Below are 13,817 nucleotides of genomic sequence, written 5' to 3'. Positions count from 1 at the left end.
GGTAGTATATAATATTTGCATTCATCATAGGGGCTAGATCCATGTACTTAATATAAACCTTAATTCTTTTTGTTCTCCTTCTGCTCTTCTTCCTCCCCTCTCTGTCTCTGGGTCTCCATCCCATTTGCAAAAGGTCTATCTCCTTGTTTCTTGTTGTCTATGTTTTATTTTTTAAACTAGTCATACTTTTGGTTTTGTGTATAGGATATGTTATGTAATATTTATACTTGTGTGTCTGATTGATCTCACTTAATATCATGGTCTCAAGGAGAATTCATTTTCCTGCAGATGCATCAGATTTATCTTTGTAGTGGAGAAAGAAGTATTCCATTATGCATAAATACCACAGTTACTTTATCCATTCATCTGTAGTGGACTTTTATCAGAGTGTACCATACAGCTTTACCAATCACTTGCTTAGCTCCGTGGCATGTGAATAGTAATGTAAGGCAGTGCTCTGATTGAAACTGGTAAAGAGGGGCTGGAGAGATGGCTCAGTGGTCTAAAGCACCTATTTGGAACAAGCTTGGAAAAGCACAGGGACCGCGGTTCGATCCCCCAGCACCACATGCCAGCCAGCCGTGCCCCCTGGTGGGCTGAGCTGGCCACACACACACACACACACACACACACGCACACAATAGATAAATGTAAAAAAAAAAAGAGATTTAAAAAAAAAGAAACTGGTAAAGAAATGAAGTAATGGATAGATATATGGATGGATTTCAGCTTTTATGAGGGAAATTCCTGCTCCCCTATGTACCGATCTTTCAAAAACTGCAAAATGTGATTTTTGATTTTCCAGAGTTTTCATCTGTCAGTAGTTCATGGACATTGACTCATTCTGTTTATTGGGAAAATGCTGTCAGCAGTTTTGCCTCAGGGATAATTTGATTAGGGTTGCTGCTGTTTGACACCATTCAGGAAAATGTTACACTGTAAAAGGTATTGGATTTGTCACAGAATGATATCAAAGGGCAGCTGGGGCAGGCAAGCTAATAAAATGATAGCACAGTTATTAACATTGGGTTTTTTATTTCTTTTTGGCATTTTTATTCACCAGTTTTTGTTAGTGTCACTGCCTTCCTAAGAGGTAAATACGTGACCAATTTAATGATTTTTATGTAGCAAGGGCAGAAACTAATACCACATGAAAAAAGTCATAGTAAGTTGATTTAGAGCCCAGGCTTTCTGGAATACTGCTTCTGTGCTCTGAAATTAAATATCTGTGATAGAAAAAACATTTTTGTACAAAAGGAAGATTGGAATTCAAGGAAACAAAATGCTCATGTTGACCACATCGGCTGTAATGGAGCTTATCTGATGTAGTGAGTCAGCCTCTGTGAATCTAACTGTGTGTGTGCTCTCTTTTGTGCAGAGGACCATCATCCAGGACTTGCCAGAGGCCACAAGAAAACATGGGGAGGGGTAAGTTTCTCTCTTCCCTTTGAAATAACTTAGGCTATATTAACTCGCTATAGCCAGGAAATTAAATTTGTAACATGAGATATGTTTGTGATATGAATTTGGATTTCCTGTTAGTGCTGGAAAGTTTTTGTCTGAAGTGGAGCTGTATGTTGAAAACCCACGTACCATATGTTGCATGATAAGCCTTTTTCCCTTCTTTTGTGGTGATTTCTCAGTATAGGGAGAGACAGCACTCAAATGCTATAGAAAGGCCCAACTCCCATATTGGTTTTTTTTTTTATGTCTTAGTAAATTGCTCATATGCCTCAGAAGCTGTCTACATTTTTTTAAAGGTGACGCAAAAAAATGGCTATGCAACTAGTGACAATGGTAAAATAATCATTTGTGAGGTTGATATATAAATAGCTTTTTTCCCTTATTTATGTATTTGGTACAAGGTCTCACTATACAGCTTGCTTGTACTTACAGTGATCCTCCTGTTTTCAGCCTCCCCAGGGATTACAGGCATGTGCCACCATGCTGGGACTCTGTTGCTGGCTCTGTGTGCCCCAGGGATGGGGCCAACATGGCATGTGGAACTGGGGATCGAAACCTTGTCCCTGTGGTTGCCAAAGCAGGTGCTTAGTCTGCTGAGCTATCTTGCCAGGTCTTACAAATAGCTTTTGTTTTTCTTAAAATTAAAGTTAAATATTAATGTTCATCAAATGAGTTCTTTCTGCTTATATTTGCTTTCTCATTGTACCATTTATGGGCATTACACTAAAGGTAAATTTAAGGTAATTTCTTTTTTTATTGCAGTATCAGTGATAGAACTCAGGACCCTCAAGCACTTATTTTACTGAGCTATCTCCCCTGCCCAAGGCAGCTTCATTGTTACTGTTTTCCAGGGGCCACAGTGACTTCATATAACTCTAATGATTGTAGATGAGAGTCCTGTAAGCAGGGCACAGTGGTGCATACATTTAATCCCAGAACAACGAGGAGCGCAGGAGAATTGTGAGTTCAAGCCCAGCCTAGTCATGCCTGTCCCCAAATAAAATATACAAAAAGGGCTAGAGATGTAACTTGGAGCAGAGACTCTGATTTCAATCCACAGTAATGCAAATAAATAAATAAATATTTAAACAGTAAATATAAAGAGTGTTATAAAAGACGTCAGAGGAAGACTTATATGTGGTGTAGTATAGTGAAAAAAGTACTAGGCACAGAGTCAGAAGCCCTGAATTGATGCTCTGATTCTACTACCTACATCAATTGACAGAGCCTTTCTATAAGATGAGCTTATTTGTTCATCTTTGAAGTGGTATTAATGGCTTTTCAACTTTTATGCCCAGGAAGTTGTCACTGACATCACATAATAAAGGATGTAAACATTTTGAGAACTCTAAAGTATGACAGAACAGACCAGTGATGTTTGCTTATTGTTGTTGAATATGTATATATTTGTTTACTGGTTCTTTTAATGGTCAAGGTGAAATGATTTCATGAGATGCTTCAGTAAGCAGCATGGCTGGGACTAGGTTGGGCAATTAATTTGATAGTTCCTCCTTCAGTTGCACTTTGTTTACCCCATCTTTGCATGGGTCTTGGTAGGCTGCCCCAACATTATGGATCATTCATAGAAAATACCTTCCTTCCTTTGTCGAGCCAACTTGCACTCTGTTTTCTCCAAAGCTTCTCCTGGAAATTGCTTTTCCTTACAAATTCTGGTTCTTTCTAAGTCATCGCTATCTCTTTTTTAATTTTTAAAATACTAATGCAAAATAAAAGACAAATTGTTTCAAAATTTAAAACTAAGCAATTTCTGGGACTAATCCATGTAATTCCCTGCCCCAACATCAGCTGTCATTGGAAGCTTCCAGGGCATATCACTGTGACTTGGTTCTCACTCAATCCTAAATGCTTCAGCAAAATTTGGAATATGTCCTAATTTTTCAGATACTATCGTACCCTTATGGACGAGAGGCGTGTACTGAAACAAGTGACTCATGCTCCTCCTTGTTTCCTCTTCTTTCCAGACTGATTCATTAGTCATTAGCAATGGGACCATTAGTGCTTACTTCAAAAGACACATCAGCAAAGTATTTGTTCAAATAGCCAGGCAATTAATAGAGTTCTTGCTAAAGAACAGGACATGATAATGCAGTCTGCAAAGATGGGCATGTTTCCAACCTGGAAATGAAATAAAAGAAGTGCTTCACATAATGTTCCTTTTACAAGCATGATAGCAGTCCTCTTCACTGCTTTTTGCCTGCTCCTGTTGACCATTCTAAAGGCATCCTTAATATCCTGAATGTCAAAGATATTCTTAATTTCTAAGCTTTCTTTATTTGCCTGATTTCATTGCCAAACTGTTGACATTATGCATGGAAAAAAAATGCTGCTCTGTGTTCATTTTGCCCTTTTCTGGTGCAGTGCAATGAAGATTTACTGGATTTGACAAACATAGTCTATTATATCATTACAAGGAGAGACAAATGAAAATATTGCAAACATATGGTACCAGCTTTGAAAGATTTAAGGATCTCTGAAAGCAAATAATGCAGAAGGACAATGCTTCAGTTTAGGTGAGAAATTAAAATTCAGGAGGATTATTTAGGATTCTTTAACAATGATGAAAAAATAATTTATAAATATGTATTAGAATTATCATTTTATTTGTGTGATGTGAAAGATTATAAATGGAGTCACTTTTTAAGATGGCAAGGGATAAGAATGGACTTGTGTGCTTAATTTTTCATTAGACCACCACCGATGTCCATTGTGTATGGCACCAAAATATTATATACTATACATGAAACATTAGCCAGGGCTTGATATTTATTTAGGTCTGTTAAGAATCTAATTTTTTTATTAAGCATTTATAGAGTACTTAATAATTCAGAAAAGTTGTTATACATTATCTTATTTGAATTGCAATAATATAAAATGAGGATAATAATCTCCTTTACATGTCAAAAACCTGAGTCTGATAAGAAAAAATATTCTCTGCAGTCTGAAGCTTATAAATGGAGAGCCAAAGTGCATAACTAGGCCATATTTTGTCATGTGCACCTTTTCCTTCCCAATAATAAACCATGTAATGAATATTGTGATTATCATTAATATTGAAGGTTGATTAAAAAGTTATGATCCCTCTGTTTCTGTGAGATGTATGAAATCAATTATCAGTGATATATGTACATCATAGGAGGCTAGACAGGAAAAGGGAAATACTTCAGCTCATAGCAGCATTCACGCTAACAGCTAAAACACATGCATGTTAGATGGTGGGGTGCCTCAAATATAAAAATCATCTAAGCAGCAGTGGTCTATGGAACTAACTAAAAGCCAGCTGCACTGATTGGCAGTGATCATAATAGTTGTCAAAACAATTCATTTCAGATATTTTTCTCTGTGAACACACAGCAGAAGGAGTGTAAAGGGCTAAACATTGCTGACCTATGTGAAAATCACTTTTTGATGGATGATTGTTTTTAATCTTTGTGTCTTTCTTGATACAATCAATATGCAACCTGTGATAGAAAAATGAAATAAAATTTTAAGTTAAAAACAAATTTAGAGGGCCGGGGAGATGGCCCAGTGGCATAAGCTCTTCCCAGGCAAGCTCAAGGACCTGAGTTCAGTCCCTGCCCTCCTCAAAAAGCAAAAACAAAAACAAAAACAGAAACAAAGAAAAACAAATTTATTACAGTAAAAGACAAGTTGCTATAAATCCACCTCAGAATACCCATACCTCCTTCTGCTTCAAACACAGATTTCCCTCATTCTTGTCACTTTCTGATGAAGACTTGAAGTCCTACTTCATGAATATCTTTAGTTGTGAAGTTATGGCTGCCTCAGTGTCCTGAATGCATCGAAAATGTTTGCCTCTCCCAGGTCTTTTGACTTTGGAGATAAGCCAAAAGTCACATGGTTCCAGATGTGGTTAACAGGGTGAATGAGGACATATAATGTTCTTATGATCCTACATTTCCATTGGATGCTACTCAATAGCAATTTTCATGGTACTTTTTGTTACCTTAGAAAGATACTCACAACAAAGAACATTTAGAACTGCTTTAGAACGTGGCAAGAACAATAGAATAAGTGCCGTTGACATAAGGGGGAGTAGTTTGTGAGCAATTTGCTTTTTTTTTTCCTGAAGAGCAGTTATAACTGTTAATTTTATTGAAAAACAGAAAAAGTCACTAAATGTAAACATCTTTATAACAAACACCATTGTACTCACTAGCCAGAGTTAATAAATAATTGATATTTTGTCTGTACAGATACACGTAACTAGCAATTTAAGAATATGCCAACATAAACAGACATTTTACAAATACAGTAATGTCTTGTTTCCCTCTCTGGTCCCAAAGCTTAGAATTAATCACCAACTTAATTGTTGTTTATCTAAGGGCCTGCTTAGACAAGCACAGGACTAGGGTTTGATCCAGGGCCCCCTATGCTGCACTGGCCCTGCCGTTGGGCACGATGAGCCAGCCACTGAGAATACGCTTGGTGGCACACGCCTGTGATCTCAGCGCTGGGGAGGCTAAAACAGGAGAATCACACGAGTCCAAGCTGTGTAGTGAGACCCCTTACCAAATACACACATTAAAAAAAGAAAAAGTTGGGACTGGGGAGATAGCTCAGTGGAATAAGCGCTTCTCTGGCAAGCACAAGGCCCTGAGTTCAATCCCTGGTTCCACAAAAAAAAAATAAATAAATAAAATAAAAAAAGAAAAAGTGTTTATCATTTCAGGCTGTTTTTAAACTTTTATCCACATGTGTTTGTAAACAAAATGTAATGTTTTATATGTTTAAAACTTTCTATCGAAGGTATCATTCTGTGTCTTGTTTTTGCCATTGGATATTACTTTCTTGAAAGTTATCTATGTTGATTCTTACAGATTTTCTTTTTTTTTTTTTAGCAATTTGCTTTTTAATGTAGTAATTTTTTAAATAAATTATATGTTCACTGTATATTTCAATCACACATGTGATACAGCATGGGATACCAAAAATAATATGAGATGGCAAGATGAGAGACTTGAAGAATGTCATGTGCAAAAATACTTAAATTTCAGGTACAGAATTATTATGGTTTCTGTCTAGGTATTGCCCAAGGGCTTACATTCTCAGAGGTGGGACCTCAGGGAGGGAACTAGAAAAATGGGGAGGCTATATGTCCTAGTGGATTAGTCCTATTAGAAAGTATAGCCTGATGGAAAGATGCAGGTCACTGGATCTAACCTGGAAGGTTATAGGATCCTGCCTGACTCCTACCTTGACTCTCTGCCCCTTGGCTATGCCTTGGAGTCAGCTGACTACAGACTGGAACCTATAAAAATTGTGTGACAAAATAAGCCTTTTCCCTTTTAAATTGTAGGTATCAGATATAGCATTCCAGAAACAAGGGAGTGACTAAGACAAAAATTAGTATTTTTTAAAAGAAGAGAATATGAGGACTTCATCAATGTTATACATGCTAACAAAATACTTTGTACATAGTATTTGCTTTTAATCATCTTCAGTTGATTTATTCTACCTCTCCATTCTTCCCCAGAGCAACTGATAATATTCATGGCAAAATGATAAACTGCTCAGTACTCCCAATGAGTATTGTCTTTACCCACTTCTTACTGAAAAAATTCCGTGATTATTACTTTTATTGAAATATTTAAATAGAATTTGAATTTTAAAAAATATATCCGATTTTCATATTCTTTTGTTTCTCCAAACACACTACATCTTCTTTGTGCTACATACTGGCAATTTGTGGTATCTGTTAGTTAAATGGCAAAGTTCAGTTTTCACCTTAAGAACAAAGCTCTGAGAAGTTCATCATGCTGTCTCAATAACAGAAAGCCACAGGTGCTCCTATTCATTCTTTACAAAATAGAAACAATAATCATGAATTTTCAAAATGATTTATTTTTCTATGTTGCATAGAATACAATTTATCAGGAATAGTTTAATAACTTTTAGTAGAATGGTCTTAGGTCTTATTTTTAGAGGTTAACTATAATATAAATATGAAGGCAATGTAACTTTTTTGTTTCTCTTTTTCCAATATTCAGTCTTTGGAAATAACTCCAATTGTCAGGCAACTAATAGATTTCAGTTTAGAACAATCTTAGCTTTATGAAATCTTAATCTGAAAGTCAGCTTCCATCTTCATTTTCTGTGCTTAATGATAATGTATCTTCAATATTCTGTATACAGTTGTGTGATCAACAGAGGCAGTGCTGCAAGTTATTGTCTTTTTGTCTTCTGAAAACATAGCAGCATAATTTCTTTGAATCTGTAGATGTGCTCTTTCTTTTACTTTGTGGAATAGAACCATATCCCTGACTTACCAAGACTTAGTATATGGAAGGTGATTTGTAGCAGACACAGAAAATCTCTAAATTCTTTGATTTACTGCCAAACTACTTCTCATTTTAAAATTATTTTGCTATTTTATCTGGGCATATAGCTCCATATTTTCAAAGAGAACAAACCTCCAAATTGACAAGATTTCTAAAGCAGCAGTTTCATAATTCAATGCCTAATTTTATTTGGAATTTTCTTCGCTTATAGTTCAAGTGAAGGGGCACATTTAGAGTCAATTAATTACTTATTTTTCTGGCTTATACTATATTTGAGAGTCTTTATTGTGGTGACATATGCCTCTGTAGTTTAGATGATGTCACCTATTTATCATAAACTCTTACCTGCTATTATTTTTTCCTGAAAATTTTTTCCACCACAAAAATGCACTGTTTAAGGATTAGGATACTTTTTAAATTCCTTATAATGAGTTGGCTTTGATGCAATCTTGTCCACATTTTACTTATTTACAAAAGAATACATTTAGTTCAGGAGCTTTGAACAGATTCTGAACTTAGCACTATAGACATTTTTAAAATTGAAAACAATTCCATAACATAGATGTGACCATTGTAAAGTATATGATTCAGTGTTATTTAGTACACTTCAGAATGTTATACAGTTTTGTAGTTCCAAAACATTTTCATCATTTGCAAGCAAGACACCGTATTCATTAATTAGTTACTTTCTAGCTCTCTTTACTTCCAGGCCCTGGCAACTTTCTAATCTGATTTATGTGTGTATGATTTTACTTACTGTGGATATTTCATCAAATGGAAGAGTATAATATAGAATCTTTTGTGGCACATGCTTGAATGTAGTCTGGCTTTTTCCACTTAGTGTAATGTTTTTGAGGTTTGCCATTTATTTTGCCTGATTGTTTTTATGACTGAATAGTATTTCACAGAATGAGTATACCACATTTAGTGCTGTTATGAAATTAATGTGCATGGTTTTGTTTGAGTGTATCTTTTCTTTTTTTGTGATATATGTCTAAGAGTGAGTATTGACATTTCTGGGTGCATAATTCTTTATTGTGGGGACTTCCATATGTGCTACTATGTATCATATTTTACAGCATCATTACTCTCTCTCCTCAATAAGCTCCAGTGGTGCTCCTTTCCATTCAAATTATGACAACCAATACTGTATCTAGATACTCTAAATTACCTCTGTGGAGATCAAGTTGTTCAAGTTTGAGAATATCTAGTGTAGAATAGAAGAAAAGGAAACTTTAGAGATAAGTCAAACTTCACATATTATATGTTTAGAAATTATTTATATACAAGTTCTTGTATAAACATAAGTTTTCAACTGTTTAGGTAAATATCAATAAGTACAGTTACTGGATCACATCATAAAACTGTGTTTAATTTTGTAAGAAACTGCCAAACTGTCTTCCAGTGTGGCAGTAGCATTACAAAATCCCACCAACAATGATTGAGAAGCCCTCTTGCTCCATATCCTTGACAACATTTGATGTAAGTGTTCTAGATTTTGGCTCATTTAATAGGTATGTAAATCTTTGTTTTAACTTGAAACCCAAGAAAAGGAGACATCTCACCAGAAAAGATATACAGATGAACAATACATATATGAATAGATATTCTACAACATATATGAATAGATACTCTACAACATAGTAATTTCAAGTTAAAACAATGAGATCTTGTGATAGTTGATCATTAATTAATATCCACCTAGTGTAGATAGAATATCATGTCTGCATCTTGTATAGCAATTAATCACTGGGAGGAATGTATGCAATGTGTTAATTATTGAATCTATCCTACCAATTTGATTTGAAACTGTCTCATTGCTATTTGTTTATCAATAAAATTATAGAAAAAATAGTAAAAAAATCCACCTAGTAAAGTTACACTAACATGTAAAGGGGAACAAAATATTAGAAGGACTCACAAAATGGCTTATATCATGTGTCCGTCTCATGACAAATCCATTGCTTCTTCACATTATGTTTGTGGAATATATATGTCATATATATTCCGATGTTTCTAGTACAGCTTTACATGTGCACACTTTATTCTATTACTTGTAATTTGAGCCAATTGAAATGGATAAAGGCTATGCTCTGGCCCTTCAAAAAGGATAATTTCATATGCGTCAACCAATATAGATTTAGTGTGTGTAGGTAACCTTCACTTAAGTGGCTTTTTAAGTATCCATTTCATGCATATCAGTCAATTAACATAACTGTTTGGACTTCATGGATATCAGTTTGGAAACAAATGAGACTACAGAACTCTGGGCATCAACTCAATACACTTCATGGTATTGATGTACATATACAACATATAGTAAATTTATATTAACAAAATAAAAATTCATTTGGCTTGTACAGTTGTTAGGTTAATTTTGTTAAGTATCAGTAGCTACCATTTATTAAAGGCATATGAGGTATAGTGTTGCATCCCATGTAGTTCTTGAAATTCCTTGGAGGAGGGTGGTAGGGGATGAAGTAATGAAGATAAGAGCCAGAATGCAGAAAGCTGAGGTCAGGTGGAGCCCCTATCCTGATGGGAGAAGGGAACTCTGCCTCACAACTTGTTTGTCTTGGTTGCCTCAGGTGCTTTGTGTTCTCTGTGCTGGAGCCCTGCATGTATGATTGATTTCCAGCTGAAACACTTCCCACATCTCTTCCTATCCTGTTTTGTTGCAAGTGATAAGTGGTCATTTGGAGTTGGAGGAGCTGCGTTTGTAGAACTCTGAAAAAGTCCTTTTTTTGTGGAAGGCTTCTGTTCTCTAATCTTTCCCAGGCATTCCTGGGTGGGTTCTTCCTGTAAAGACCTTTTCCTTCTTGGGCACTTTCCATTCTTAGTGAATTTAGTTGTTTAGGCTAAGGATTCCCAGTCCAAGGATTTCAGGTCTCTGAATTCAGCAACTTAACCATTTACAGCCCATTAACAAATAACAGTAATCCATTACTAGTATAGCTGGAAATTGTTAGACTGTGTCAGCTCTTTTATAGCTAGCATATTACTCTACCATTGCATTGTACATGTTGTGGTTATGCTTTTCTGCTGGATGTGTCAAGACCAAGCTAAAAAGAGACATTAAATAAAATTATTTTCTTATTATCTATCAAGGTTAGTTAAGTTTCCTCAGGACTTACCTCGGAACCATGAATAGCACTTCTCCATTCTCCTGTCAGTGCTGGCCATCTGGATGAGTCATGGCCATTGCATATCGAATTTTATTTTGTTTTAAGAATACTGGGCAACTTCCATGTCCCTTTCTTTCACATACATTTCAACTCAGTTATCTCCATAATGTTACATACTCAGACCTTTTCTTCTTCTAACAGTCCTCTCTATAAGACTTAATATAATTTGAGTTAGTGTTATCACTTATGTAGACTCCCTTTGCTGGTACCTTTGATTTGCCTTTGGCCTGAGTTGTACCCTGTCTCCTTGCTTCTGAGTTGCTATGATTACACTTAAACAGTTCCATGACAGTGGTTGGTGCTGCAGTCATTTGTGATGTACAAGAAGTGACTCTGTGTGCTTGCAGAGAAAAGGTAGGTGCCAGTGTGCTCTAGGATGATTGGAGGCTCAGAAAAGGCAAGCTTTGGATTTCCATCAGCTTTGGGACAAAGGTGCAATTGCTGCTAGGTGCCCTGAACCACAGTGCACAGACTGTATTTCGCACTGTGGTTGGGAGAGCACAAAGCAGGCATTTGGGTTCCTCCCACCTCCCTTGTCCTAGGATTTATGGGAAGTGAGAACAGTAGAAAGAAGCAGTTTCTCCATGTTAAATAACCCTCTAAAATTTTCTAGAGATCCAGATATATTTGTGCTGATTTGTTTTTTCCCTAGACTTGCTCTAAGCTGCTTTCTCACCTTCTCCCAAGTATGAAAATTTATAGTTCCTTCTTCATAAAACCAGGAGGGGTCTCATGAACAAACCCAAGAAGTATAGCAAGCTGTGCAGTCCTAATAAGCATCCCTCTAACCTTAAGCAAAACTTTAAGCATTTCAATATACAAAGAATGAATTTTAGGGGCCAGGGAGATAGCTCAGTGGAATAAGCGCTGCCTTGGCAAGTGCAAGGGCCTGAGTTCAATCCCTGGTTCTAAAAAAAAACAAAACCAAAAAACAACAACAACAACAAAAAAAAAACAAAAACAAAAAACATGAATGAACTTTAGATTATTTTGTTTTCTATAATACAGCAAGCACTTCTCTGTACAATTTTTGCTCTAGTGAGCCTGGTTTTGCTCCATATTTTATGCCTGATGATGGAATTAATAGTGATGATATCAATGCACAACTAAGGTCTTCTCTAGCCTGCTATACGTTGTTTCGTCATACCCCAGGTTTCTGTTCAGACACTTAAATGCTGCATCTTACACAGCTCTTGAAATTCCTGTTGGGAGCATGGTGGAGGATGAAGAAATGAAGACAAGAGTCAGAATGCAGAAAGCTGAAGTCAGGTAGAGGATCACTATGCGTTCAAGCTGCGTAGTGAGACCCTGCACAAAATACAAATAAATAAATAATAAAATAAATAAAAAGAAAGAAAAGCAGCTTCCTGATTAGTTTGTCAACTTATTACAGATTCAATCTGTTTTACACCAGTGTTTACACATTCTGTGGAAACATTTTCCATAAGAATAAATATACTTTACAGATGGCCAATTGCTCTCCTTTTTAAATGTGTTAAAATACTTTCTGGCCTGAGAGTGTAGCTCAGTGGTGAAGTGTTTTTCTAACATGCACAGGACTCTAGATTGAGTCTCTAGCACTGAAAGCGAAAAGAACTTTTTTTTGAGTTTGAAAAAATTTATTGGTTATTTTACTAAAGACATTCATCTCAGTCATTTCTGTCTCATCTTGACCTTACATTAGTATTTCATTTGGGTCAAGAAAAGAGTATGTAGGAGAGGGATGTTATGTTAACAAACAGTAAAATGGACAAAAATGAGTTAAGTTTGCCTACATAAAAGTAAGTTGAAGTTAAATTCATATATCTTAATATAATTAAATCATGTAAGAACTAGTAGTTCTATATACATTTCCACTGTTTTACTTGGGGCTTAATCTAAGAACAATTTATCAGGCATATGCATAGGTTTCTTCTCTGGAGTTACTACCATTAAAAAAGATCAGCAAGTAACTACCACCAATAAAATAGTCTGAAGCTGCCTCCAAATTTAACATTGTAAGAGTTCTGAAGGAAATAATTGTATTATTTTTCTTTTGCCTGTGACTATGCTTTTAAAGATGTGTTTAACTGTCACATTAGAAAGTCCATATACAATACAAAAATACAAAACAAAGAGCTACAATACACAGATTTAAGAGTATATGTGATGAACAATTCAATAAAATGTGTTTGAAGATGCATTTTCTTTCATTTTCAGTACCTACAATATGCTTCACGTGAAAAGAACCTTTAAAACACAGTACCTTTTTTAGACGAGTTCTAACCTAGATCACACACTTTACTGACTCTGTAAATATTATCTTCAACATCATATGATCTTTTATTGTTGACTCAGATTAAGTATGGTAAATATAATCATTGATGTCTATTGCTTTGGGAGCTGTCAGTGTGACGGGAGGAAGATCCTTCTCTAAATAACCCTCAAAGGACCTTCTGTCTTTTTTTCCCTGAGTTAAGATTAGATTTCACTTCTGTTTCTGTCAATATATTGATTTAGTTCAGCCCACCATTGCCCTTTCTACACTTCAGTTTTAATGTTCAGTGAAGCTTTCAAGTTTCAGCCAAGCTTTTAGATATGGGTAGCATAAACTGACCCTTGATTTGTCTAAGGAGTTGGGGCTCTCCAATAAGTAAAACATGAATTGTGGTACATGACCTTCATTTCTCTTATTTCTGAGTTCATGAGACTGGGTTTATTTGATTAACTTCTGTGTAAATGAGGTTTATTAGCATAGGTATCCATAGTGATTATGTAGAATACTGACTAGACACCTGAACAATCAATGTAAAATTCTATAGAATGTAATTTAACTAGTGTGCTCTCTAAACATATGTATCAGTTATAT

The 13,817-nt window shown here is 35.6% G+C and overlaps 1 protein-coding gene across 4 annotated transcripts in view; it reads left to right on the top strand.

Moving 5' to 3' along the window:
* The window catches only part of Prrg1 (proline rich and Gla domain 1), a 117,459-nt gene that overhangs the window by 51,855 nt on the left and 51,787 nt on the right, over positions 1–13,817 (top strand). For 3 of the 4 annotated variants that reach the window (XM_023706153.1, XM_023706154.1, XM_023706155.1), the window contains exon 2: positions 1,379–1,428. In XM_023706153.1, coding sequence (XP_023561921.1) covers positions 1,419–1,428 — 10 coding nt within the window. In that variant the 5' untranslated portion in view covers positions 1,379–1,418. Of the gene's footprint in view, positions 1–1,378; positions 1,429–6,585; positions 6,595–13,817 lie in introns of those variants that run through there. The other variant, XM_023706156.1, reaches the window with a different exon arrangement.

Source organism: Octodon degus, unplaced genomic scaffold (genome assembly GCF_000260255.1).
Source record: "Octodon degus isolate 3935 unplaced genomic scaffold, OctDeg1.0 scaffold00243, whole genome shotgun sequence".
NCBI classification, from domain to species: Eukaryota; Metazoa; Chordata; class Mammalia; order Rodentia; family Octodontidae; genus Octodon; species Octodon degus.
This window is presented reverse-complemented; position numbering and strand designations above follow the sequence as displayed.